The following is a 25,971-nucleotide window of genomic DNA, read 5'->3' as shown; positions in this document are numbered from 1 at the left end:
AGTCACTCAACACAACATCACACATTCATCTAACCTTTTGTACCTTGACTTATCCTTCAACGAAGGTCCTAATCTACACATGAATAATCTTGATTGGCTTTCACCACATTCTTCCTTGAAATATCTCATCCTTAGTGGAATTGATCTTCATAAGGAATCCAATTGGCTACAAGTAGTGAGTAAACTTCCCTCACTATTAGAAGTACAATTGAGTGATTGCAAACTGAACAACTTCATGATCAACTCATCTTTTGAGTATTTGAATTTGTCTTCAATTGTAACTCTTGATATTTCTCTAAACAACTTCACCTCTCATCTGCCAAATGGGTGTTTTAATCTCACCAAAAATCTCACCTATCTTTACCTTCATGAAAGCAATATACATGGTGAGATACCTTCAAGCTTGCTAAACCTTCAAAATTTAAGACACCTTGATCTCTCTAAAAACAACCTACAAGGATCAATTCTAGATAGAATAGGACAACTACCAAATATTCAACACCTTGTTCTTTCAATGAACATGTTAAGCGGTTTCATTCCTTCAACTCTAGGAACCCTCTCATCCTTATTTTCCTTATCCATTGGCTCCAATAATTTCTCTGCTGAAATTTCAAATTCAACTTTTTCCAAACACTCTAGTTTAGTTTCACTAGACATGAGTAATTCAAATATTGTATTCAAATTTGATTTGGATTGGGTTCCTCCTTTTCAACTCTCTCACCTGTCATTGAGTAATACAAATCAAGGCCCAAACTTTCCATCTTGGATATATACACAAAAGTCACTGCAAGATCTCGACTCATCGAGCTCAGGAATTTCACTGGTAGATAGAAATAAGTTCTCGAGCCTTGTAGAAAGAATACCCAATGAACTTATTTTGTCAAACAATTCGATTGTTGAAGACATATCTAACCTGACACTAAATTGTTTGCTTTTAAGGTTGGATCACAACAATTTCACTGGAGGACTCCCAAACATTTCACCAATGATCACTCATGTTGATGTGTCTTTCAACTCCTTCTCAGGATCAATTCCACATAGTTGGAAGAACTTGACAGATTTACAATACATTATCTTGAGTAGAAATAGGTTGTCTGGTGAAGTTCTAGTGCACCTCGCTAATTTGAAAGATTTACGATACATGTTCTTGGGAGAAAATGAATTCCATGGAACTATACCAATCATGATGTCACAATACTTACAAGTGGTTATATTGAGATCTAACCATTTTGAAGGGAATATTCCACCACAATTATTCAATCTCACTTCTTTGTTTTATTTGGACCTTGCACACAACAAATTTTCAGGATCTTTGCCGAATAGCGTCTACAACTTGACTCAAATGAATACTAATCATGTGTATGTATGGCAGCCTGCCACATTTAATTTATTTACCAAAGGTCATGAATATGTGTATCAAGTCCGTCCGGAGAGACGAACTATTGACCGTTCAGCCAATAACTTGTCTGCAGAAGTGCCATTGGAATTGTTTCGGCTTGTTCAAGTTCAAACGTTAAACTTATCTCACAATAATTTGATTGGAACAATACCAAAAGATATTGGACGCATGAAGAATATGGAATCTCTTGACCTCTCTAGTAATAAGTTTTATTGTGAAATTCCTCAAAGCATGTCTCTCTTAACCTTTTTGGGTTATTTGAATTTATCTTACAACAATTTTGACGGAAAAATTCCAATAGGAACTCAACTTCAAAGTTTTAATGCATCGAGCTACATTGGAAATCCTAAACTATGCGGAGCTCCTGTAACCAATTGTACCACAAAAGAAGAAAATCCTAACATTGAAAAGCCTTCTACACAGAATGAAGACGAGGACTCTATAAGAGAATCAATGTATCTTGGCATGGGAGTTGGATTTGCAGTTGGTTTTCGGGGGATTTCTGGTTCTTTGTTTCTTATTAGGAAATGGAGGCATGCTTACTTTCGGTTTATTGATGGAGTAGGTGACAAGCTCTATGTTACTTTGATCCCAAAGTTAAACAACTTTGACAAAAATTGAGCTCTGGCTAGTTAAGGTTAGCGTAACCTACTTCACAGTTTTATTGATCACATTATAAAGTGTTGTTTTTGGATTTCCAAACTGTTGTATTTGAATTTCCAAATTTTATTATCTACCGAAGTTGTTACTAGGTTGAGTCACGACCAGGTCGCTCTCTTTAAGACGTTTCGTGGCACTACCCAAAATTGTGCAAGGTAGACTATCAACCACGCCGCCTCCAGGATAAAAACAAGCCCAGCTACAACTGTTCGATTAACTACTGCACTGTAGAAAATCGTTCGAGATTTACACCTTCAAATATGGTACTAAGACCACTCTTTAATACTGAAACCACTTTAATATGGTATTATTACCATTCTATATGGTGTTAAGACCACTTAAATATGGTGTTTCCGCCATTCTAACCTTTAAGTTCTCCAAACTTTCAATATGGTACTACGACCACTCAAATATGGTGATACCACCATTTCTCCTCAAATAGAAAAATATTTAAATAATTTATATACTGTTAAGATCATTCATAATTCCGACGGGACATTATTATTACGAAAGGGACTATGATCTTAATAGTACTCTTTATTCCGAAGGGACTATGAACTTAAGACCACTCTTAATTCCGGAGGGACATTAAACCGAAAAAGGGACTATGGTCTTAAGAACACTCTTAATTCCGAAGGGACAGAAAGGAGTAGAAGCAGAAGAAACTCGTTAACACAAGTCGGAGGGAGAAGAGAGAAACCGCACAGGAAGCATCAACTGTGCGATTTGGTGTGTTTTTTGAACTGAGTGGAGTCCTCTATTTATATAGAGATTCTGTAACTGTTTTAGCACAAATTGCAACAACAGTTACTCTTAATGGATAAAGTTAAAATGAAGTTTATCCATTAATCAGTTCAACAACACTTGTGGATAGGATCAAAAGAAACAAATCCACAAAAGTGGAGGAAACAAACTATTAGATTTGAATGAAGGAAATATAAGAAATTCAATTAAATTCTTATTCTTATCACAACCACCATAAGCTAAATTTATGGGAACTGATATTCTTGAATAAAAATAATAATTACTATTATTTTTATTATTATTAAGTATTTAAAATTAAATACCGCAATTTAAACACTACTAATGTGTGTGTTCTATTTTATGTGGGACCCCCACACTCTATTTTTTCAATTCACACAACATTAGATCAATGTATGATTACTTGGTGTTTAATCTTCCAATTTATTTTCCAACATCACACTAATGTTCCAACAATCCCCCACTTGAATTTAAAAAAATGGTTTCATAAGTAACGTCAAAAACGTCTCCGTAAGATTTGCTAGTAAACAAAGGTGTCGCCTACAACTTGAACCTTTGCATAACGAGTAAAATTCTGATTAACAAGAGTTGCTTACAGCATTGAACTCTATCTCAGACATAGAACCCACACACAAACCTTTTCATAAGGTGTATTCTAAAAGCCCGTGCGTTTATGGCCTTGTACGTGTATCCCGGTTTTAACGAACGCTCTAGGTATTCTGCCCCGAATCCCATATGAATCGGCCCTTAGTTCCACATTCGTATAGGTGAGTCTATCAAGAGTACTCATGTAGCTATGTACTCCACTCCAAATAGAGTATAGATCTCATTAAGAGTTTCATCCTTCTATCGCTCTAAGAATCATGCTTTCTTACCTTTAACATAGCATGTTCTATCACTTGTGACTTGTTATTGCCCATTGAACCTATTTCTTGGGATCTCCAGCCATGTAGGTCGGGTTACCATCACTTATGACCTTTGGGCATTAGTCCCATCCTATTGGATGTGTTTAGGACTTTCCTTTCGTCAAAGGATTGACTAATTCTTTATCAGTACATACATGATCTAGTTTAACCGTTCTTTTTGAGAGTATCTAGCTCCTCAATACTTTATGTGTTCGTGACTTAATAATCGTCTCTTACCATTGTGGTAACGATTCTCAATTTTGTAATAGCTGCAGACTATCACAACAAATTAACACTTCTGGAAACAGTTTTATCCACTAAGGGATCTCAACTAGCAAGCATCTTGTCAACCTGCTTCTGCACTAGTTTTCTCTAGTGTTCTCATCTCAGATTCATTCCATAGTGGATTGAGTCAATATCATTTGTTTTAACAAACAACTCCTCTAGTGATGCTCAATGTGCAAACACTAGTTGCTAAATATTCATCTGAAAGATGTTCTATTTTATATCTCGTACCATTTAAGTACAATAGGTTACTCCTAGTGAAGTAATCTTAGAGTCATAATCTTCTTAAGGCACCTCATGACTCTTTCTATAGCATGACAATGCTTCTCATCCGTCTACTAGTTAACTTGCACAAGAGTTTCACGACATCGGCAATGTCGGATCTAATACATTCAGTGGCATACCTAAGTGCTGCCAATGATGCTCGTATATTCTGTTTTTCTAACTCCATCTCAAGTGTTCTTACACTTGGATCATAATATAGATTGCAAGTTTACGGTGAAATAATTACATTTCCTTAAGATCTTCTCAACTTTGTGAGATTTATCAAAAAAGTTCTCTTTTCTGATCTAGTAATCTTGAAACCAAGAATTACTTCAACTTTGTCTAGGTCTTTCTTATCAGTGTTATTGATAAACAATGATTTCACATAATTCATAACATGAATCTTTAAATCAAATATGAGCAAGTCGTCTTTATAGAGACATATGATCGTGCAAATATTATTTGTTACTTTCATTCACTTTATACTCATTCGATAGCATTAGAATGTCAAATTTTTCATGGCATTCCTTAAGAGTTTATTTTAGACCTCACAAAGAATTATCTAACTTACAGACCTTGTTTTCTAGTCCATGAATCACAAAACTTTTAGGTTGTTTAATATAGATTTCTTCTTCTAGTTCACCATAAAAATGGCAATTTTCACATCCATTTGGAGTACTATCGAGTTATGAACGGCGGCTAAAGGGACTAGTACTCTTATGGGTATGATTTTCGTGACTGGTGAATGAATGTCGAAGAAGTCTATATTTTTCTCTTTGTCTAAAACCTTTGACTACAAGGAGAGTCTTGTATTCATCAACCGTACCATCAGGTTTTAGTTCCTTTTTCCAAAATCCAAATACAACCGATTGGTTTTGCAACTATGAGACAAGTCAACCAAGTGTCATGTTTTTGTTAGACTCTAGAAAATTCATTTCATCGTTTATTGCTTTTTGCCATAATTCAGCATCCAATGAGGATATAACTCTTTAAGGCTTAATGAATCTTCTTCCAATGTATAAACCAAGTTCATACTCTTTAGCAATTTTAGCTTTCCTACCTCCTTGAGGTTCTATAACATCTCGTATGATGTTTTCATAACTATTTCTAATTACATGAATGTGATTAGATATAGTGCCCCCACTAGTTCTTAATTTTTAGAAGGGAATTTATTTTGCCCTCACTAATGTCGTGCTCCCATTAGAGCCCTCACTAGTGCCCCCACTATTCTTTAGTTAAAGGGGTAAACATTTACATAAAAATCGACATCTTTTAAATTCTATGATCACTTTAACATTTAGGTCATAAAACCTATATATTTTGTTATTTATCGCATACCCGATGAATACACATTCATAGGCTCTACTAGTGAGTTTATCTCTCTTGGAGTCCAGAATCCAAATATAGTCCAGACAATCCCAAGTTCAAAAATAAGACAAGTTGGATTGTCTTTTCTTCAAAAATTTCTTAATTAGAATTTTTGTTCTTAGACTTTGGTACTCTAGCCAACATAAATTTCAATTTTCGTTATAAAAATTGAACATTCAAGCATATCAATTTTATTTTCCAAAATTCACAGTCATCAATAAATATGATAAAAACATCATTTTATCATTTCTAATTTATGTGTCATCAAATTCACGCATATCATAATTTATTATGTTGAGAGATTCATATTCTCTAAATTCTGATTTATATGAAATTTTGGTTCATATATCTTGACTGCAATAAATAAAATTGTTCAATCATATAACTTTAGAATTAATTTCAAGTTACTCAAGTTTAAAATTAAACACTTGTTCGTGATCAATTTTGATATGTTAAATATTAAAATCACACAACTAATTAACAAAATAGAAGGAGAATTTAATTTTTAACATACCATCAAAGGCGCAGTCTTTTCTCACAAGAATGCATGGTACACAAGTCTCTCTTAAGTCTGAGTCAACTCAGTCTTATTCAATAGAAATCTGAAATTCAGATTCTTTCTTATTTTTATACAAAATATTTGAAAAAATTTCTCAAATAATTTGTTTCAAAAGAAAATTGATCCCTTCTTTGATTTATCAATGTTCTCATACAAATAGTAATGACCATTTGTTTCTTATCATGGTACAGGCAGCACGTAAGTGAGTTTTCATCCCAAAATTTATGAGATCATCAAAACGAAATAACAACCTCACGTTTTTTCTTTTACGGCGCAATCCCTTTTTCTTTTAATGTTTTGTAACAAATTTATCAATTTTATCAATTTTGGTTACTGTTTTGTAACAAACAGAACCAAATTATTTTCTTTTCAACTCCAAACATTTCTTATGTTTCGTAACAAACTAAACTTGTTTGGTTCTGTAATAAATAATTTGTTTTGTAACAAATTATTGTTTCACTATATGGCTCTGATTTCGAAACCATATTTCAAACAAATTTAACGTATTTGAATTTTTAATGTTGTTATTTAAATACAACAATCACTTCATCGTTTCAGTCAAAAGATGTATTTCTATAGCTTGATTTACCCTTAATATATTTAGAGACAACTTAACCTTAATAAGTAACTTCTTCGGTAAACATAGTAGATCGAAACGTCTTAAAATTGTTGATTTTGGATTTCCAAACTGTTGTATTTGAATTTTCAAATTTTATTATCTACCGAAGTTGTTACTAGGTTGAGTCACGACTAGGTCGCTCTCTTTAAGACGTTTCGTGGCACTACCCAAAATTGTGCAAGGTAGACTATCAACCACGCCGCCTCCAGGATAAAACAAGCCCAGCTACAACTGTTCGATTAACTACTGCACTGTAGAAAATCGTTCGAGATTTACACCTTTAAATATGGTACTAAGACCACTCTTTAATACTGAAACCACTTTAATATGGTATTATTACCATTCTATATGGTGTTAAGACCACTTAAATATGGTGTTTCCGCCATTCTAACCTTTAAGTTCTCCAAACTTTCAATATGGTACTACGACCACTCAAATATGGTGATACCACCATTTCTCCTCAAATAGAAAAATATTTAAATAATTTATATACTGTTAAGATCATTTATAATTCTGACGGGACATTATTATTACGAAAGGGACTATGATCTTAATAGTACTCTTTATTCCGAAGGGACTTAGATTATCGAAGGGACTATGAACTTAAGACCACTCTTAATTCCGAAGGGACATTAAACCGAAAAAGGGACTATGGTCTTAAGAACATTCTTAATTCCGAAGGGACAGAAAGGAGTAGAAGCAGAAGAAACTCGTTAACACAAGTCGGAGGGAGAAGAGAGAAACCGCACAGGAAGCATCAACTGTGCGATTTGGTGTGTTTTTTGAACTGAGTGGAGTCCTCTATTTATATAGAGATTCTGTAACTGTTTTAGCACAAATTGCAACAACAGTTACTCTTAATGGATAAAGTTAAAATGAAGTTTATCCATTAATCAGTTCAACAACACTTGTGGATAGGATCAAAAGAAACAAATCCACAAAAGGGGAGGAAACAAACTATTAGATTTGAATGAAGGAAATATAAGAAATTCAATTAAATTCTTATTCTTATCACAACCACCATAAGCTAAATTTATGGGAAGTTATATTCTTGAATAAAAATAATAATTACTATTATTTTTATTATTATTAAGTATTTAAAATTAAATACCGCAATTTAAACACTACTAATGTGTGTGTTCTATTTTATGTGAGACCCCCACACTCTATTTTTTCAATTCACACAACATTAGATCAAAGTATGATTACTTGGTGTTTAATCTTCCAATTTATTTTCCAACATCACACTATTAATGTTCCAACATAAAGTGTTTTGATTTTTTTTTTTATCCTATTCATGACTTATATCCATTTCGTTTGCTTCATATTTTATTAGGTGATTATACATGTCGCAGACTCTTCATTGTTTGCTAATCATGGATATAACTTTCTAAACCGAGCCAGTATTGTGATGTTTCTGCTGAATGAAGAGTTGTATGAGACTGTACCACTGATTCTGCTGAATTCATCTTTCCCTAGTTGTAATGTTTTTGTTCATTGAATAACTTCTTGTATAAGTTAGAGAATGGTTGCATTCATGTGTAAACTTATCTCTCTTCTTTTTATTAGTTTACGTATATGGTTGCAGAATAAGAGTTTGTGTAGGAACAAAACTTGAGAAAAAAATAACATTAGGCCTAGTCTCACTTTTCAACTTGGTAAAATTAAAATGATTGTTTGTTGTGAATGGAAAATAAACAAAACTTTGATTCGATCTCTTGCCATTTTATGCAAACTAGATCGAGACCTGCGCATTGCGCGGTTGCAATATTTCATGTATTTCATTGTGTGTTTTTGGAACAGCTTCTGAATGCAAATTCTCATGTCTGATATATTTTTTTCCGTCAAATCAGAGGCTCTAATACTTTGCTTCTGTGTTTTTGCCATGATTTTTCACCACATTTTTGTTGAAATTCAATGTGGTTCCAAATGTTCACTTAATATAACAATCATTTGAAATTCTAAGTATTAAGTATATAAGAAAAAATTAACTTTTATTGCAGTCCCATTTAAAGTTATAAATTTAGAGTACTAATTGTTTTTATTTGAAAAGAAATGTGGTTCTAACTCTAAGGCATGGCAAACATGAACTAGTCAATATACGTACACATAATATGTGAATAATTGACCTCAATAATTCACTCATCTTTTTTTCCTCTATTTTTTTTAGATCAATCAATCGATGGAATAGAAAAATGAAAAAGGCCAAATTAAAAAGGTAAAAGAGGACCCAAATCCAAAATTTAACACTTCATATTTAAAAGAAAAACACCTCATACAATACGATGTGAGGGAGATCATTGTTTAGTTCCTTTCATTATTAGTTAAATAGTCATTTTGCCACTTGGGTCAACACATGACATTACATGAGCATGCGTGATATAAATTAGTACGATCAGTTCGACATTTACAACCATAAGGCTGAGAGTCTTGTCCAAACCGTTGCACGAAATCTTGTTCACAGTCTTGAAGGGCATGGTCACAGTTGTTATCTAACCTTGGTAAAGTTTTGTAACAAAATTTATCGGCAAGCTCACCTACAACATTATAGACAGCAAAAATATCATCAAATCATTTCACATGTTAGTATCAGTGGCGAGTCTCAGAACCGAGTTCCTTAAAGTTGAAGAGAGTTTCTCTTAATCAAGTGACTTCTCGCATTTCACATGTTAGTTTAGTTTAACAACGATCATAATATCAACTGCGACGACGACGACGACGATCATGATGTTGATGATGATGATGATAAACCATCGGTTTTGGTCCCTAAACTACCACTCTCTCATAAATTATTCCATAAACTATAAAATTGTAGTAAAAGTTTTTAAACTATTTTTAGTACATCAAGATAGTCTCTAAATGATCATTCTCTATCTTATTTCAAAAGGAAATGAAAAACTAATTTGATTGATCAACAATAAAAATTTAAAGGTTCTTCAAAAAAAAAAATTAAAGGTTATTTAGAATATTTATATAGTTGAAATTTGTAAATGAGTGATAGTTTAAGAATCAAATTAATAGTTTATTCTAATAATATGTGTACCTGATCCATAGGTGAGGGTGAAGAGAGCAAACAAAGCTCCCACTGTTAGGATAATGTTTCCAAGCTTCATGATGATATTTGCTCAAACACGCACAATAATTTCAAATAGAATGTGAAAATTTTAAGACAATGTCAAATGAGAGAATCAAACATATTGATAATGATTTTCACTCAATATTATTTCACTCAATATTACCTTAGTGAAATTTATTAAACATTAACTGCAATTTATCTTTCATTTGTGTTCCAATTTTTTTTGTACAGTTGCTGATATGAGTATTAAAGACATTGATTGTTAATTGTACTTGCAAAAAGTACGGTAAGGATTCTAGGGTTGTGAATCGTATATTAGGGTTTAGACTGAGGATTAGATGCCCTGGGAATGATCCCAAGAGTGGTATTTATTGCCTTCCATGGGCTTGGGTTTTGGTTACTTGGTTTCCAAGCAATAGGGGTATTTACGTATTTATGTGAATCTTAGGCGGTTTCTAGAAGACCAATAGGTCGGCGCCCCTAGCAGAACGCGCCAGGGCCTGGGGGTCCTTTTGGAGGGCGCTCATGCCCTTCTAGAGGTCTTACGTCCCTTAAGGAGGTCTTGGAGTCCTTCGGGAGGCCTTCTAAGACCCTAGGAATATCATGACGGTCCACAGCCCCCCAAGCACAAGTCTTGGGACAAGGCGAAGTGATGATGACAAGGGGATGGACCTTCTGGAGGCCATTAAGTCTTTCTTAGGAATATCATGACGGTCCACAGCCCCCCAAGCACAAGTCTTGGGACAAGGCGAAGTGGTTAGTACGCCTGACTTCAGTTGATGCACGCCGTTTGGGCGTTCTATGATTTACGCTTAAGGTTCTTCTTGGAGTTTTGGCGACGTTCCTCGTGTGGCGTTCGCCTTCTGGACGCTTCGTATTCTCCTCGTCCCCGATGATCGCCACGTGTCAAGATCTAAATGACGTTGTTCCACTCAATCGTTTCAGACACGCTTCCCAAGGCGGCCTCGTCTTTTTAAAGGACGCGTTTGGCTTTTCATTTACTCTCATTTCTTCGCTTCCGTTTGCTGTGCCAAGCTTCTTCTTTTTTCCTAACTTCCTTCCGGCTTAAGCGGCTTCAGCATACATTTCTATTTTCCAACACAGGTATTCCTCATCCTCTCTCACTTTTTACTTTATTTTTACACTTCGTGAGAGTCCGAAATTAGGTATGGTTTTGATTAGAGAATGCGATGAGAGGGGGAATCTGATTCATCCCACTGATCCATCTGAGAGGGATCGGTTGCGCAAAGAGTGTCTGAGACATGCAACCGGTCCGAATGGGGTTATTAACTGGGATACTTTTTATCAAGGGTTACACGGGGAGGAATTGTTTAGCGATTTATCCAGTGACTCCAGCGTTAACTCAAGTAGAGATAGTGACTGTGTGTTTCTTTCTGCCACTTCCGGAACGAATCGTCAGGAGGACGAGTGTCTGGAGATCTGTTCACTCCAGAATCCGTTGTCTGATTTGGCAGGAGGGGAAACTGGTGATAGCTTAGTAGGGATGGACTCTTTTGCAGAAGAAGTTTTAGCGGAGGAATCGTTGTACGTGGATGTGTTCGCCATGGACCTATTTAGAAGCAAATTTGATATCTCCGCTACCGGCTGCGAGGAAGACGTGGTTCTTCTGTCTTGCGATCCTGACGAACGCGTCTGTGACCAAGAGATGGGGGAGGGCGATGAGTCGTACTTCGTATATATCGCCGTATTGGAAGAGTTCGGCGTAAAGGTTCCTTTCTTACGTTTTGAAATGGATGTGCAGAAGTATCTCAATAGGCGATGATGCCCGTATGGAGGCTTACTTGCTTGAGTGTTTTTATTCGTTTTGTCCGTAGTTTGAGCTTTTGTGCTAATATCTTTTTAGGAAGCTTTTAATTCGAAACTTTGTGATTTTACTTTTGCAGGAGAGATGATGCCCCTAACTGGAGCGGAGATGAAGAAGTATATTGCGGAATTGGAGAAAAGTAAGAATCCGAATGGGTATGTGTCGAGCAATCCCGCCGGCGTATCGCTAAGAAAGCTGAAGAGGAAAGAAGCTGCCAAGGGTGATGCCGTTGCGATCAAGGTGGAAGGTTCTGAAGGCGGGAGTGAGGGGAATGCCCTTGCTCGATCTGACTCACCCGTCCCGAAGAAATCAAGTACTGTGAAGGGAAGCCAGGCTGGTGGGAGTCGCCCAACGGCGAGTAAAGGATTTGGCGCGTTTCTCTTAACGATGAGGCCATGGAGTCGTTCTGGCACTCTGAATTTGACTTTCGACGATATGATTTCTTGTCCTAAGTTGTTTCTTCACCGTGGGTTCTTGTATTGTATCTTAACGAGTTTGTTCTGTTTGACCTAAAGGTACATGGCGGAACAGGTGCCCTTCGCCAAAGTTGATGTTGAAGCAACGGTGAAAGCCAAAGCCAGCGATCTAGTGGCTGATGCGGGTACAGCCGCCCTTTGTGTTTTGCTATTGAATCACGCTCTGGAGTTGAAATATGGGACGCTGGAGAAGAAAAATGTTGACGCTGCGGAGGATGTGGAGAAGTGGAAACACAAAGCCACTGGTCTAGAGGGGCGACTGACAGAGGCATTGCGGGACAAGAAGGCCGCCGAGGGCGCCTTGGAAGAAATGAAGAAGGCAAAGGAGGTCGCCGAGCTGGAGAGAGACGAGAAAGACCAAGCTCTGAAGAAGTCGGAGCTGGCTGTTGATGAAGGAAGGCGCTCTTTGGCGATCTACTTTGAAAACGGCTTCAAACGTGCCACTGAGCAGGTGCTGTTGTTTAACCCTGACGCTAAGGTGGACGAGCTGGATCCTTTCAAGATCATTGTGGATGGAAAATTGGAAGATGATGAATGAACTTTTGTTATTTTTCTTTAAGTTATTTTGTTTTGTTTGGTTTATTGTAACTTAACTCTTGACTGCTCTTCGAGGCATCTTTCTGAACAATATGGTCCTGGGGCCTGCTTTATTTTGACTAGATTATATTTATGCTTTGTTAAAAACCGCAATTTTAACGCTGCGTGCTTTTCGCATTTCTTCTTCTAACTTTTTATATGGAATCGGCTTTTCCTTTTGGATATCTTTCTTGGGTGCAGAGCGAAAGAGAGGCTTTACTGATTATAGCGTTACTTAATTATACGTTGCCCACTATTTGTTTCGGGAGCGTCGTATGGTGTATAATGTGTTTAATACTGGCGAGGTTGAAGAGTGACCATAGCCTTTCATGAAGCGTTTTTTGGACAAGGTTCGATTCTTGTCAGAGCCTTCGTAAAGGTTGACGTCCTTTGGAGGTGAGCATAACGGAAGTGGTGAGACCATGTTTATAGCTTTGCTTTGAGAGTTTTTTGGGATCTATTTTTAGGCGAGCCTCGCTCCAAGGCCAACGGGTTTGCTTTGACTTGGCGAGCACCGTCGGAGCCTTGCTTAAAGGTTGACGGTCGTCGAGGATGCTTTGGACCTCTTTTCAATTCGTCAGAGCCTTGCTTAAAGGTTGACTTATTTCGACTTGGCGAGACCCTTCAGAGCCTTGCTTAAAGGTTGACGGGCTCGCAGGTCCTTGGGACCTCTCTTCAATTTGTGAGAGCCTTGCTTAAAGGTTGACTATTTTGACTTGGCGAGACCCTTCAGAGCCTTGCTTAAAGGTTGACGGGCTCGCAGGTCCTTGGGACCTCTCTTCAATTTGTCAGAGCCTTGCTTAAAGGTTGACGGGCTCGCAGGTCCTTGGGACCTCTCTTCAATTTGTCAGAGCCTTGATTAAACAACAACAACAACGCCTTATCCCACTAAGTGGGGTCGGCTACATGGATCAAATGCCGCCATAATGTTCTATCAAAGACCATATTTGGATCCAACTCATTGACCTCTAAATCTTTTCTAATGGTTTCTCTAATAGTTTTCTTAGGTCTTCCTCTACCTCTTTTAACCTGACTCTCCGCCATTTGATCTACTCTTCTTACCACGGCGTCTACGGGCCTTCTCTCTACATGTCCAAACCATCTAAGCCTATTTTCTACCAACTTTTCTACTATAGGTGCTACCCCCACTCTCTCTCTAATGATGTCATTCCTAATCCTATCATGTCTAGTCTTACCACTCATCCAACGCAACATCCTCATCTCCGCTACGCTTACTTTACTCTCGTGTTGGCTCTTAATCGCCCAACACTCCGTACCATACAACATTGCCAGTCTGACTGCTGTCCGATAGAACTTTCCTTTCAGCTTAAGTGGTACTTTCTTATCGCACAAAACACCTGAGGCTCTTCTCCATTTCAACCACCCAGCTTGAATACGATGATGTACATCAGCTTCTATTTCTCCGTCATTTTGTACTACGGACCCAAGATATCTAAACCGTGTAACTTGGGGTATGATATGGTCTCCAACTTTCACCTCTAAGGTAGACCCACTTCTCCTTTTACTGAAGTTACATTCCATATATTCCGTCTTGTTTCTACTCAGGCGGAAACCGTACGCTTCTAAGGCTTGCCTCCAAGTCTCTAGCCTCCCGTTTAACTCCTCCCTCGACTCACCAAGCAAGACTACATCATCTGCAAAAAGCATACATCTCGGTGCTAACTCTTGGATGTGTTCCGTCAGTACATCCAAAACTAAAGTAAAAAGATAAGGACTTAGGGTTGACCCTTGGTGCAGTCCTATTGTTATGGGAAAATCTCCGGTATCCCCATCCTGCGTCCTCACACTAGTCGAAGCCCCCTCATACATATCCTGGATAGCTCTAATATAGGCAATCCTCACCCCTTTCTTCTCCAGGGCTTTCCACAAAATCTCTCTAGGTACTCTATCATACGCCTTCTCCAAATCAATGAAAACTAAGTGCAAGTCTTTTTTATCCGTCCGATATCGCTCCATCACGCGTCGAAGTAAGTAGATCGCTTCCATAGTCGACCTCCCAGGCATAAAACCAAATTGGTTATCCGTAACGTGAGTCTCTTTTCTTAGTCTTCGCTCAATTACCCTTTCCCATAACTTCATGGTATGACTCATTAGCTTAATTCCCCTATAATTCGCGCAATCTTGTATATCCCCCTTGTTCTTATAGATTGGAATTAAGGTGCTTCTTCTCCACTCGTCCGGCATTTTCTTCGTCCTCATAATCTCGTTGAAAAGTTTTGTGAGCCACCCAATTCCTCTATCGCCAAGACTTTTCCACACTTCAATAGGTATGTTGTCCGGCCCAACTGCCTTGCCATTACTCATCCTTTTCAACGCTTCTTTCACCTCGTGCTCCTGAATCCGGCGATAATAGTTATAGTTTCGGTCCTCCTCTCTGATGTCTAACCTGTTAGAGTCTGGTAAGATCTCATATCCTTCATTAAATAAGTTGTGGAAATACTTCTTCCATCTATCCTTAATATCTCTCTCTTGCACCAAAACTATACCCTCTTCATCCTTAATACACTTCACTTGGTCCAGGTCTCTTGTCTTTCGTTCTCGTCCCTTCGCAAGCTTGTATATAGATTTCTCCCCCTCCTTGGTACCTAAAGATTGGTATAATCCTTCAAATGCTTGAGTTCTCGCTTCGCTCACCGCCTTCTTAGCCTCTTTCCTAGCTATCTTATATTTATCCCAAGTTTCGGCATTTTTACACTTAGACCAATCTCTAAAACAATCTCTCTTGATCCGAACTTTACTCTGAACACTGTCATTCCACCACCAAGATTCTTTACCCCTAGGTCCAAAACCTCTAGATTCTCCCAATGTCTCTTTTGCCACCTTCTTAATCTCATGAGCCATCCTCTCCCACATATCATTAGCGCTTCCATGTGGTTGCCTGAAACCTCCCTCTAATAACTTGTATTGGAATATCCTTTGTTTGTCACCCTTTAAATGCCACCACTTGATTCGCGGAGCCCCGCTACGGTCTCTTCTTTTTGCCCTCCTCTTAACCCTTACATCCATCACCATTACTCTATGTTGGGTAGTTAAGCCCTCTCCCGGTATGACTTTACAGTCTAAACAGATCTTCCTGTCTGTTTTCCTAATGAGAAAGAAATCGATCTGAGAACAAGAGGCCCCACTCTTGTAAGTGATGAGATGCTCCTCTCTTTTCCTAAAACACGTATTTGCTATTGTAAGATCAAAAGCCGATGAAAAATCTAAGATGGAATTTCCCTCCGCATTTACCTCCCCGAGACCATACCCCCCATGCACGCCCTCGAAACCTCTCGAAACCCTCCCTACATGCCCATTCAAATCCCCTCCTAGAAAAATCTTTTCTCCTAATGGAAGATCCTGAATTAATCCTTCTAGCTCCTCCCAAAACTTTACTTTAAGGTGTTCTTCTAGTCCTACCTGAGGTGCATAAGCGCTAATTACGTTAAAGGTGTCTTGTTCCACTACACACTTTAAGGCTATAATCCGATCTCCTATCCTTTTAACATCCACAATATCTTTCTTCCACTCCTTATCCACAATGATGCCTACCCCATTTCTCGATCTAACTTCACCCGTGTACCAAAGCTTAAATCCTGAACTATCTAATTCTCTCGCCTTTTTCCCCACCCACTTAGTTTCTTGTAGGCACATAAAGTTAATCCTCCTCCTAGTCATAGTGTCTACTACTTCCATAGATTTACCCGTAAGAGTACCTATATTCCAAGTTCCAAAACGAATCCTACTCTCATGAACTAGCTTCTTTACCCGCACCCGTTCACGAAGATGTGGGAACCCTTGCTTATTTTTCACTACATCCAGGCGGCGATGCAGCGGCCCTTGCTCATTTGACACTGTACTCGAGCCATACAGCGCGTTGCTTCCGGGCAACGACCTAGCATTCACACTATTTCGTATTTGGTCCATGTCATAGAGATTCGACAAAGTTTTACGTTGGCTGTCGAGGCCTAACACAACCCTCTCCATTTTACCCGGGCTTGGGACCGGCCTTGATTAAAGGTTGACTATTTCAACTTGGCGAGACCCGTCAGAGCCTTGCTTAAAGGTTGACGGGCTCGCAGGTCCTTTGGACCTCTCTTCAATTTACGGACAATGAAGTTCTGTCTGTAAAAAATAAACATAGGCGAGCAGATAGCATATATGAAAGGAATAGGCGCCTCGTTAAAAACCCCTGCCCTTGCAGGGGAAAAGAGTGCTACCTAAACCCTGTATTATTAATAATGTTTAGAGATAACATTTGGTGTTGTGTTTGCATACATCATTATTGTTGGAAATACTAGTAATGGAAATATAAAGAACAGAAAATTAACTGTAATAATGTCGGAGATTTTCCACGTTCCAAGTACGAGGTACTGCTTCTCCACTTAGTTCTTCTAATTTGTACGCTCCGTGATTGCACTTCTCCCGTATTCTGTATGGTCCCTCCCAGTTTGGGAAAAGTTTTCCTATCCTGGTTGGGGCGACAACTTGCTTCAGGACCAGGTCGCCTTCCTTCATTTCTCTGGGTACTACCTTGGAGTTGTAGCGGCGAGCTGCTCTCTGTTTGGCGGCAAATTCCCTGATGTGAGCTTGTTCTCTGACTTCGTCAATGACATCCATGCTGACTGCCAAACCTACTTTATTTGCTTTGATAAAGAAAAAGGAAATTATAAACTCAAGTTTTTGTGAGAATGATAGACGTTCCTGCACATGTAGAGGTTAGCTTGAGCATAGTAATAAAGGGCGATACCTTCTTCAGAAAAGGACTCTCGTCGCCAAGTGGGGGTATCTATTTCTACTGGGAGCATGGCGTCCGTACCGTACACCATCGTGAAAGGCGCTTCCATTGTTGTAGAATGGGGCGTCGTGTGATAAGACCATAGTACCTGAGCTTATGTTGATTGACATGGCGTTCATTTATTATATCACAATATTTCAAACAGATGGAAATGAGTGAAAAGTTAACCTGCTTTCTGAATTTATGTATTTAATCTTACGAACGTTCTTACCTCATGGAGTTGTTCTGCCCAGAGACTTTTGGCGGCTTCTAGCTTCCTTTTGATCCCGCTGAGGATAACTTTGTTAGCGGATTCAGCTTGTCTGTTGGCTTGCGGGTGAATTACAGAGACGAATTTCGTTTGTATTCCTAAGTGCTTACAAAAATCTATCACTGTCGAACTTGCGAACTGAGTTCCATTATCTGACACTATGCATTTCGGAAGGCCAAAACGACATATGATCTTTTTCCAATAAAACTTCTTGACTCTTTCCGCTGTTATCTTGGCGACTGCTTCTGCTTCGATCCATTTGGTGAAGTAGTCCACGCCTACTATGAGGAACTTAAGTTGCCCTGGTGCAAGAGGAAATGGTCCGACGATGTCAACTGCCCACTTGTGGAAAGGCCACGGAGAATAAACAGAAGTTAACTCCTGAGCTGGGGCGTGCTGCTTATCTGAAAATCTATGGCATTTGTCACATTTCTTGACGAATTCAGAGCTGTCTTGAAGCATGGTGGGCCAGAAATATCCAGCACGAAGGAGTTTTGCGGCTAAAGCGCGGCCTCCGATATGGCTTCCACACACTCCTTCGTGTACCTCCAGAAGAACTAGGTGAGTCTCATCCTCGCCTAGGCAGCGTAATAAAGGGGTTGTTCGTCCACGTTTGTATAACTTGCCGGAAACTATGACAAATTTTGAAGCTCGCCTTTTTACTGTTTGTTCTTCTTCGCTACTGATGGGCGTGAATGAACCGGTCAGGTACCTCAGTAATGGTCCCATCCAGCCTTCTTTGGCTTCGGCGACGTGATGAACTTCTTCGATCTTCGTGCTGGGAGCAGCTACTACTTCCTGGATAACAGTCTTGTTGTTGCCTGGTCGCTTGGTGCTGGCAAGCTTTGCCAATAAGTCTGCCCTGGAGTTTTCCTCTCGTGGCACATAAATTGCTTCGAAGAATGTGAAGTGTTTGGCGAGATGCTGTACCTTAGCTAGATATCTGGAGAGTTGGGCTTCCTTTGTCTGATATTCGCCCGAGATCTGGCTTGTTATGAGCTGAGAGTCACTTTTAGCTCTCAAATTTTCAGCCCCCATTTCCTAAGCTAAAGTCATGCCGGCGATCAATGCTTCGTATTTGGCTTGGTTGTTGCTTGCTTTGAACTCGAACCTGAGGGACTGTTCTATGAGAATGTCGTCTGGCCCTTCCAAGATCACACCTGCACCGCTACCCTTCAAGTTGGAAGAACCGTCTATAGATAGGAGCCATACGAAAGGGGCTTTTTCCTGAGCTGGCGAGGAGAGCTCCACGACGAAATCTGCCAAGACTTGAGATTTGATGCTTCCTCGAGGAATAAATTGTACGTCATACTCAGAAAGTTCAATAGACCATGCTACCATCCTTCCTGCCAGGTCTGGCTTCCCAAGAACTTGCTTGATGGGGTAATCGGATTTTACGACAATCTTGTGGCTCTGGAAGTATGGTCGCAGCTTCCTTGCCGTCGTGATTACGGCTAGAGCTAGCTGCTCTATCTTTTGATATCGTAACTCTGTACCTTTAAGCACCCTGCTAACGAAGTAAATCGGTTGTTCTCCCGCTTCTGATTCTTCTACCAAGACTGTACTTATGGCGTTTTCTGAGACCGCCAAATATAAGAATAAGATGGCGCCCGCACTTGGTCTTTGGAGGACATGCGGACTTGACAAAAAACTCTTTATTTGCTGGAAAGCCTCCTCACACTCTGGTGTCCACTCAAATTTTTACTTCTTCTTGATGGAAGCGAAGAAAGAGAAAGCCTTGTCTCCGGCGCACGATAAGAAACGAGATAAGGCTGCTAATCTTCCCGTGAGTTGTTGCACTTCTTTGATGCATGAGGGGCTTCTCATGCTGATGATCGCCTGGCACTTCTCGGGGTTCGCTTCAATGCCTCTTCTAGTTAAGAGGAAACCTAAGAATTTTCCCGCCTGTACTCCGAAGGAACATTTTACTGGATTCAAACGAATTCTGTATTTTCGAACCTGGCTCAGAATCTCTTCTAGGTCGTCTGCATGACTACGCCCTTCTTTTGTCTTCGCTACCAGATCATCAATATACACTTCTAGATTACGCCCTATCTGCTGAGAAAAAGCTGTGTCCATAGACCGTTGGAAAGTGGCGCCTGCGTTCTTGAGGCCAAAAGACATGACTTCATAGTGATAGTTCTTGGTGTTGGTCATGAACGCCGTTTTGGGAGCGTCTAGGGGGTCCATACGTATCTGGTTATAGCTGGAATAAGCGTCCATAAAACTCAGAGTTTTGTATCCAGAAGCGTTGTCGATCAGGTGGTCGATGTTGGGGAGGGGATAAGGGTCTTTGGGACATGCCATGTTTAGGTCAGTGTAATCTACGCACATTCTCCACTTCCCGTTTGCTTTCTTTACGAGGACCGTATTGGCCAACCAGGTAGGGTACTTTATTTCACTTATAAAGTGGGCGTCTGCCAACTTTTTTACTTCGTCGTCTACAACTTTCCTTCTCTCTTCGCCCATCTTTCTTTTTCGTTGTACAACTGGTTTTACGCCGGGTTTTATTGACAAATGGTGGCATGCCACGTCAGGATCCATTCCTGGCATTTCAGATGGGCTCCAGGCAAAGAGATCCAGATTCCTTCGCAGCAGGTTTATCAGGGCGGTCTCCTCCTCAGGGCTCAGGGACGTACCGATCTTCGTTGTGTGATGAGTTTCTGGTCCAATAGAGATTTCTTTTAAGTCCTCGGTGGGCTCCAGACGTTCTTGTTGAAAATCCTCCCTGGGGTCTAGGTCGATCATATTAACCTCATGCGTTATCCCGTTATTGGATTTCTTCTTGGTTTTCTGCAGGCGCAAACTATTGTGGTAGCATTCCCTAGCAATTTTCTGATCACCTCGGATGGTTCCGATTTTCCCATCATCCAAAGGATATTTCATCATTAAGAACTTGGTGGACAGGAATGCGCCATAAGAACTAGGCGAGTTTATCACGAGATACCTGACGCGAATGGTTTTGGCGTGAGAACCACTTCCGAAAGTTGTTTTTAGGGTGATGTAGCCCCTCTCATGAACCTGCTCGCCCGTAAATCCTGCCAGCGTCCCTTTGAAAGGTTGTAGTTGTTCTGGGTCTAAACCCATTCGATCGAAAGTGTCATAGTACAGTATATCAGCCGAGCTGCCTGGGTCTATTAAGACCCTTTCCACATCCCAGTTAAAGATCTGCAGGGTGATGACCATAGGATCATCATCGTGTGGCACAATGTCTCGATAATCTCTGGCTGAAAAGGAAATGTCGGGCTCGCGCTGATGGCTGTGCTCCTCATACTCTTGGCACAACATTACCTGCCGCACATACTTCTTTCGGGATGAACTCGACTCGCCTCCTCCGGCGAAGCCGCCAGATATGGTGTTCAACGTGTGTCTTTTTTCTTCGGCGATTTCTTCTTTCTTGCTCGCCTTTGACCTCTCATCCCTTCTGTCTCGAGCGTATCCCCGCAATTTCCCGCTCTGGATTAGTTTCTCAATTTCTCAACGAAGATGTATACACGAGTCGGTGTCATGGCCTCGTAGTTTGTGATACTTGCACCATTTGTCCCTGTCTTCCCCCATGGTGGTGCGTTGTGTCGGAGGCGGCTCTGGAATCAGTTTTGTTTCGTAGACTTCTTTCATGATGCGCTCTGGCTTCGTGTTTAAGGGGGTGAAGTTCTCCAAGTTCGGCTTGCGGTAGTAGGGATTGAAAGGTCGTTTGTCTGGTCCCCTGTAGGGGGCGCGGTCCCTGCCGCTTGGAGGTTGGTAAGGACGCCGTTCTGAATTGTTGGGCGCGCGTTCCCTTGCGTCTCTTGCCTTCTTCTCAGCATTACTTTCTTCACCTTTGATGTAGCATTCTGCTCTGGCCATGATTTCTTCCATGGAGTCGGCGGGCTTCTGGGCCAGGGACTCGTTGAATTGTCCTGCTCTTAGACCGTTCTGGAAAGCTCCGACGAACACCTCTTGGTTAGGGTTGGTCACCTTTATGGTTGTGTCGTTGAACCTGGCTAAGTAATCCCTGAGGGATTCGTTGTGTTCTTGGCGTACGTTGAACAGGCTGGTTGCTGAAACTTTGCGGTGGCGGCTGGCAGAAAATTGTTGGATAAGTTTTCTGGTCATGTCTTGATAACTGAGGATAGAGAATCGTGGAAGGCTCATGTACCATCGTAGGGCGGCCTCCGAAAAAGTACCGGCCAGCAGTTTGCACTTGAGAGAGTCTGGAGCTCCGACTACAGCCATCCGAGTGTTGAAGGCCGTGACGTGCTCCATGGGATCACTCTTGCCGTCAAAAACGGAGAGGTGGGGAGGTTTGAAGTTTTCTGGGACTGGCGCGTCCCAGATTTCGGCGAACAGAGGTTGTGGTTCGGGATCGTCCATCTCGCCCTGATTCGACTCCTCCTTTTCCTCTAACTGTTTCTGTTGAATGTTCTCCATCGAAGCCTGTAAGGCATCGTTTCAATCTTGTAGTTGAGCGAGTTGGGTTCGCATGGACTCCAACTCTTCCTGTGTTGCCATGACGAGAGGCTTTTCTCTAAATCGTACGTGGGGTGCGATTTAGGTTGGTTGATAATGGGCTAGGGTTTCTAAATCGTGAGGGAATTTTACGATTCAGAGGTCTAGTTTCAGGGTTTCCGATCTGCGATTCAGAAACGTGGTCAAGGTTAGTTTTACCTTTTTCCCACAGACGGCGCCAACTGTACTTGCAAAAAGTACGGTAAGGATTCTAGGGTTGTGAATCGTATATTAGGGTTTAGACTGAGGATTAGATGCCCTGGGAATGATCCCAAGAGTGGTATTTATAGCCTTCCATGGGCTTTGGGTTTTGGTTACTTGGTTTCCAAGCAATAGGGGTATTTACGTATTTATGTGAATCTTAGGCGGTTTCTAGAAGACCAATAGGTCGGCGCCCCTAGCATAACGCGCCAGGGCCTGAGGGTCCTTTTGGAGGGCGCTCATGCCCTTCTAGAGGTCTTACGTCCCTTAAGGAGGTCTTGGAGTCCTTCGGGAGGCTTCTAAGACCCTAGGAATATCATGACGGTCCATTAATGATTTTCTTTGACTTTTCTATTTAATTTTTTTAACTCTTGTAATTAAATTTATTATTGCATTTATTATTTTGACATTTCATTTTTTTGTTGCAATTAGACTTCATTCAAAACTTATTTTAAATTCAAGCTCCCAACTTATATGAGCGTAAATAGGCTCTTCAGAGCATCAAGCTCCCAACCAACTTATATGAGCGTAAATAGGATTTTCAGAGCATCAAGCTCCCAACCAATCGTGTGAATGACTAAGCATTCCAAAGCATCAAGCCCCCAACCAACGTATATGAGTATGCAATGGACTCAACTTCCTACAACTTAGACAACTTCATGAACATCTATGACATCCTAACATCTTGATATCTTGACAACATAACATCTTAATAACTTGATGACTTCATAACGACTTGACGACTTAACAACTCTTATCATCTTAACGTCTTAACATCTTAACATCTTGACAGCATATGGATCACATAAATAATTCATGTCATATCATAATATAACAATATCAAATGATAATAAACAACATCTTAAAACATCATATTCATCAATCATAAACAACTTCATATAACATCGTATTTAAACATCAACAATAATTCACTATGTATCTTTGTAAAAACATAATAAATTATCCACAACATATTTTCATGTCAAACCAAAGCTATTGGAAAGATATCACAAATATCAACAACTTTCATGTTTACAACAAAGATCAATTCAAAACAGAAACATATGAACAAAACGCAAAAACATGAAACAGAGAAGGCTGTCACCGTACAATTTCGCTAAGACCAATTCATGTCACCGTACAATTTCGCTAACAAAATTATCTAAAACTTTCATGTTTATGCCTAAGACCAATTATGTACCGATCAGTACCAGTTTTTATTTTAAATTCGGAAAAGTTGTGCTGAAAGTCCATAAAAATTCACTGTGACCTACGTGCAGTAATTTGACCATAACTCAAGTTCTATAAATCCTATTGACGTGAGACCAACGGCATTAGAAAGCTAACATCAATACCTACAACTTTCGTGTTTACACCTAAACCCAGTTCGGAACTTAAACTTGTCAAACTGAGACAATAAAAATGTGTTTTGCACATTGACAGCAAAATCGCAGTTCAGCTGCGATTTCGCTTTGGGGAAATCTTTTCCACTTCGTATTCGATCCAATACTCTCCAAAATTGACCCTAATCATTACCCTATGATTACCCTATCATTAAAACACTAATTATTCATCAACTTACTGTATGCAAATTCAAAGGGTTCTCAAATCTATTAACAACCTATTACAATTATTAAACCCTAATTCTTAAACTCACCAACATCTCATCCAATTCTATGGTTCTAACCTCAAAACTACATCCAATAATCATCATATGGGTTATCTAAGGACTGTATACAATTTCTACATGAATTCAACAAGTTTTCATCATTTAATCATCAAATCTCTCTCAAAACCCTAATTCTCAAATTCTCACAAATTTTCTCCAACTTGTTAGATGCAATCTAATGATTTAACAACTTAATATTAATGCAAGATAGTCTCACCCTCACCTTAGATTAATTCTTGAATCAGCGGCAGCGTTCTTCTTTCCTAAGGTCTTCTCCTCTTCTCTTGACTTTTCTCTCCTCTTCTCTTCTTTCTTGTTCTCCTCTTTTCCAAAAAGCGGTTTCCGGTAAACTCTTTCTAACCTAAGCTTCTCTATTTATAATACTAAAATATTCTTCCCAAATCTATTTAGGCCCAACAACTTATTCTTCTTTCTATTCTAACCCCCAAATCCACTCACACTAATAATCCTCATATTCTAATAAATAATATTTCTCTACTAAATATATAATAATACACCAAATAACAAATATATATCTATAACAATTAACAAATATATTATGCTAGTAAATACCAACATATAACATAACAAAATATCACTCAACAACATATATTAACTAAATTATAAAAAGACATCTAATCTCAACAAATCATATATCCCTCATATACATCATATAAATATATTCTAAAACTAATTAAAATAATTAAATAAAAAGGAGGGCGTTACATTAAGACCACTTAAATATGGTGTTTCCGCCATTCTAACCTTTAAGTTCTCCAAACTTTCAATATGGTACTACGACCACTCAAATATGGTGATACCACCATTTCTCCTCAAATAGAAAAATATTTAAATAATTTATGTACTGTTAAGATCATTTATAATTCCGACGGGACATTATTATTACGAAAGGGACTATGATCTTAATAGTACTCTTTATTCCGAAGGGACTTATATTATCGAAGGGACTGTGAACTTAAGACCACTCTTAATTCCGAAGGGACATTAAACCGAAAAAGGGACTATGGTCTTAAGAACACTCTTAATTCCGAAGGGACAGAAAGGAGTAGAAGCAGAAGAAACTTGTTAACACAAGTCGGAGGGAGAAGAGAGAAACCGCACAGGAAGCATCAACTGTGCGATTTGGTGTGTTTTTTGAACTGAGTGGAGTCCTCTATTTATATAGAGATTCTGTAACTGTTTTAGCACAAATTGCAACAACAGTTACTCTTAATGGATAAAGTTAAAATGAAGTTTATCTATTAATCAGTTCAACAACACTTGTGGATAGGATCAAAAAAAACAAATCCACAAAAGTGGAGGAAACAAACTATTAGATTTGAATGAAGGAAATATAAGAAATTCAATTAAATTCTTATTCTTATCACAACCACCATAAGCTAAATTTATGGGAACTGATATTCTTGAGTAAAAATAATAATTACTATTATTTTTATTATTATTAAGTGTTTAAAATTAAATACCGCAATTTAAACACTACTAATATGTGTGTTCTATTTTATGTGGGACCCCCACACTCTATTTTTTCAATTCACACAACATTAGATCAAAGTATGATTACTTGGTGTTTAATCTTCCAATTTATTTTCCAACATCAGACTATTAATGTTCCAACATAAAGTGTTTTGATTTTTTTTTTTATCCTATTCATGACTTATATCCATTTCGTTTGCTTCATATTTTATTAGGTGATTATACATGTGGCAGACTCTTCATTGTTTGCTAATCATGGACATAACTTTCTAAACCGAGACTGTACCACTGATTCTG

General features: G+C 39.2%; 2 protein-coding genes across 3 annotated transcripts in view; one reads left to right on the top strand and one right to left on the bottom strand.

Annotated features, from left to right (window-relative positions):
• The window catches only part of LOC146937469 (receptor-like protein EIX2), a 26,097-nt gene continuing 126 nt past the window's right edge, over nucleotides 1–25,971 (top strand). The window contains exons 1-2 of one of the 2 annotated variants that reach the window (XM_085751769.1): nucleotides 1–2,036; nucleotides 25,890–25,971. The exon at nucleotides 25,890–25,971 is cut by the window's right edge and continues 126 nt beyond it. In XM_085751769.1, the coding sequence (XP_085607895.1) occupies nucleotides 80–2,020 (1,941 nt within the window). In that variant the 5' untranslated portion in view covers nucleotides 1–79 and the 3' untranslated portion in view covers nucleotides 2,021–2,036; nucleotides 25,890–25,971. Of the gene's footprint in view, nucleotides 2,037–8,157; nucleotides 8,558–25,889 lie in introns of those variants that run through there. The other variant, XM_085751768.1, reaches the window with a different exon arrangement.
• On the bottom strand, nucleotides 18,864–22,232 carry LOC146937470 (uncharacterized). Its single transcript, XM_085749436.1, has 3 exons — nucleotides 21,352–22,232; nucleotides 19,528–21,246; nucleotides 18,864–19,443 (listed from the first exon to the last, which is right to left on the bottom strand). Exons 1-3 carry the CDS (start codon nucleotides 22,230–22,232, stop codon nucleotides 18,864–18,866), a joined length of 3,180 nt encoding a protein of 1,059 aa, XP_085605562.1.

The sequence above is a fragment of the Medicago sativa genome, chromosome 3, assembly GCF_051527215.1.
Source record: "Medicago sativa cultivar Bolivia chromosome 3, Bolivia_mono, whole genome shotgun sequence".
NCBI lineage: Eukaryota > Viridiplantae > Streptophyta > Magnoliopsida > Fabales > Fabaceae > Medicago > Medicago sativa.
Note: the sequence above shows the minus strand (reverse complement) of the source record. Positions and strands in the feature narration are given on the sequence as shown.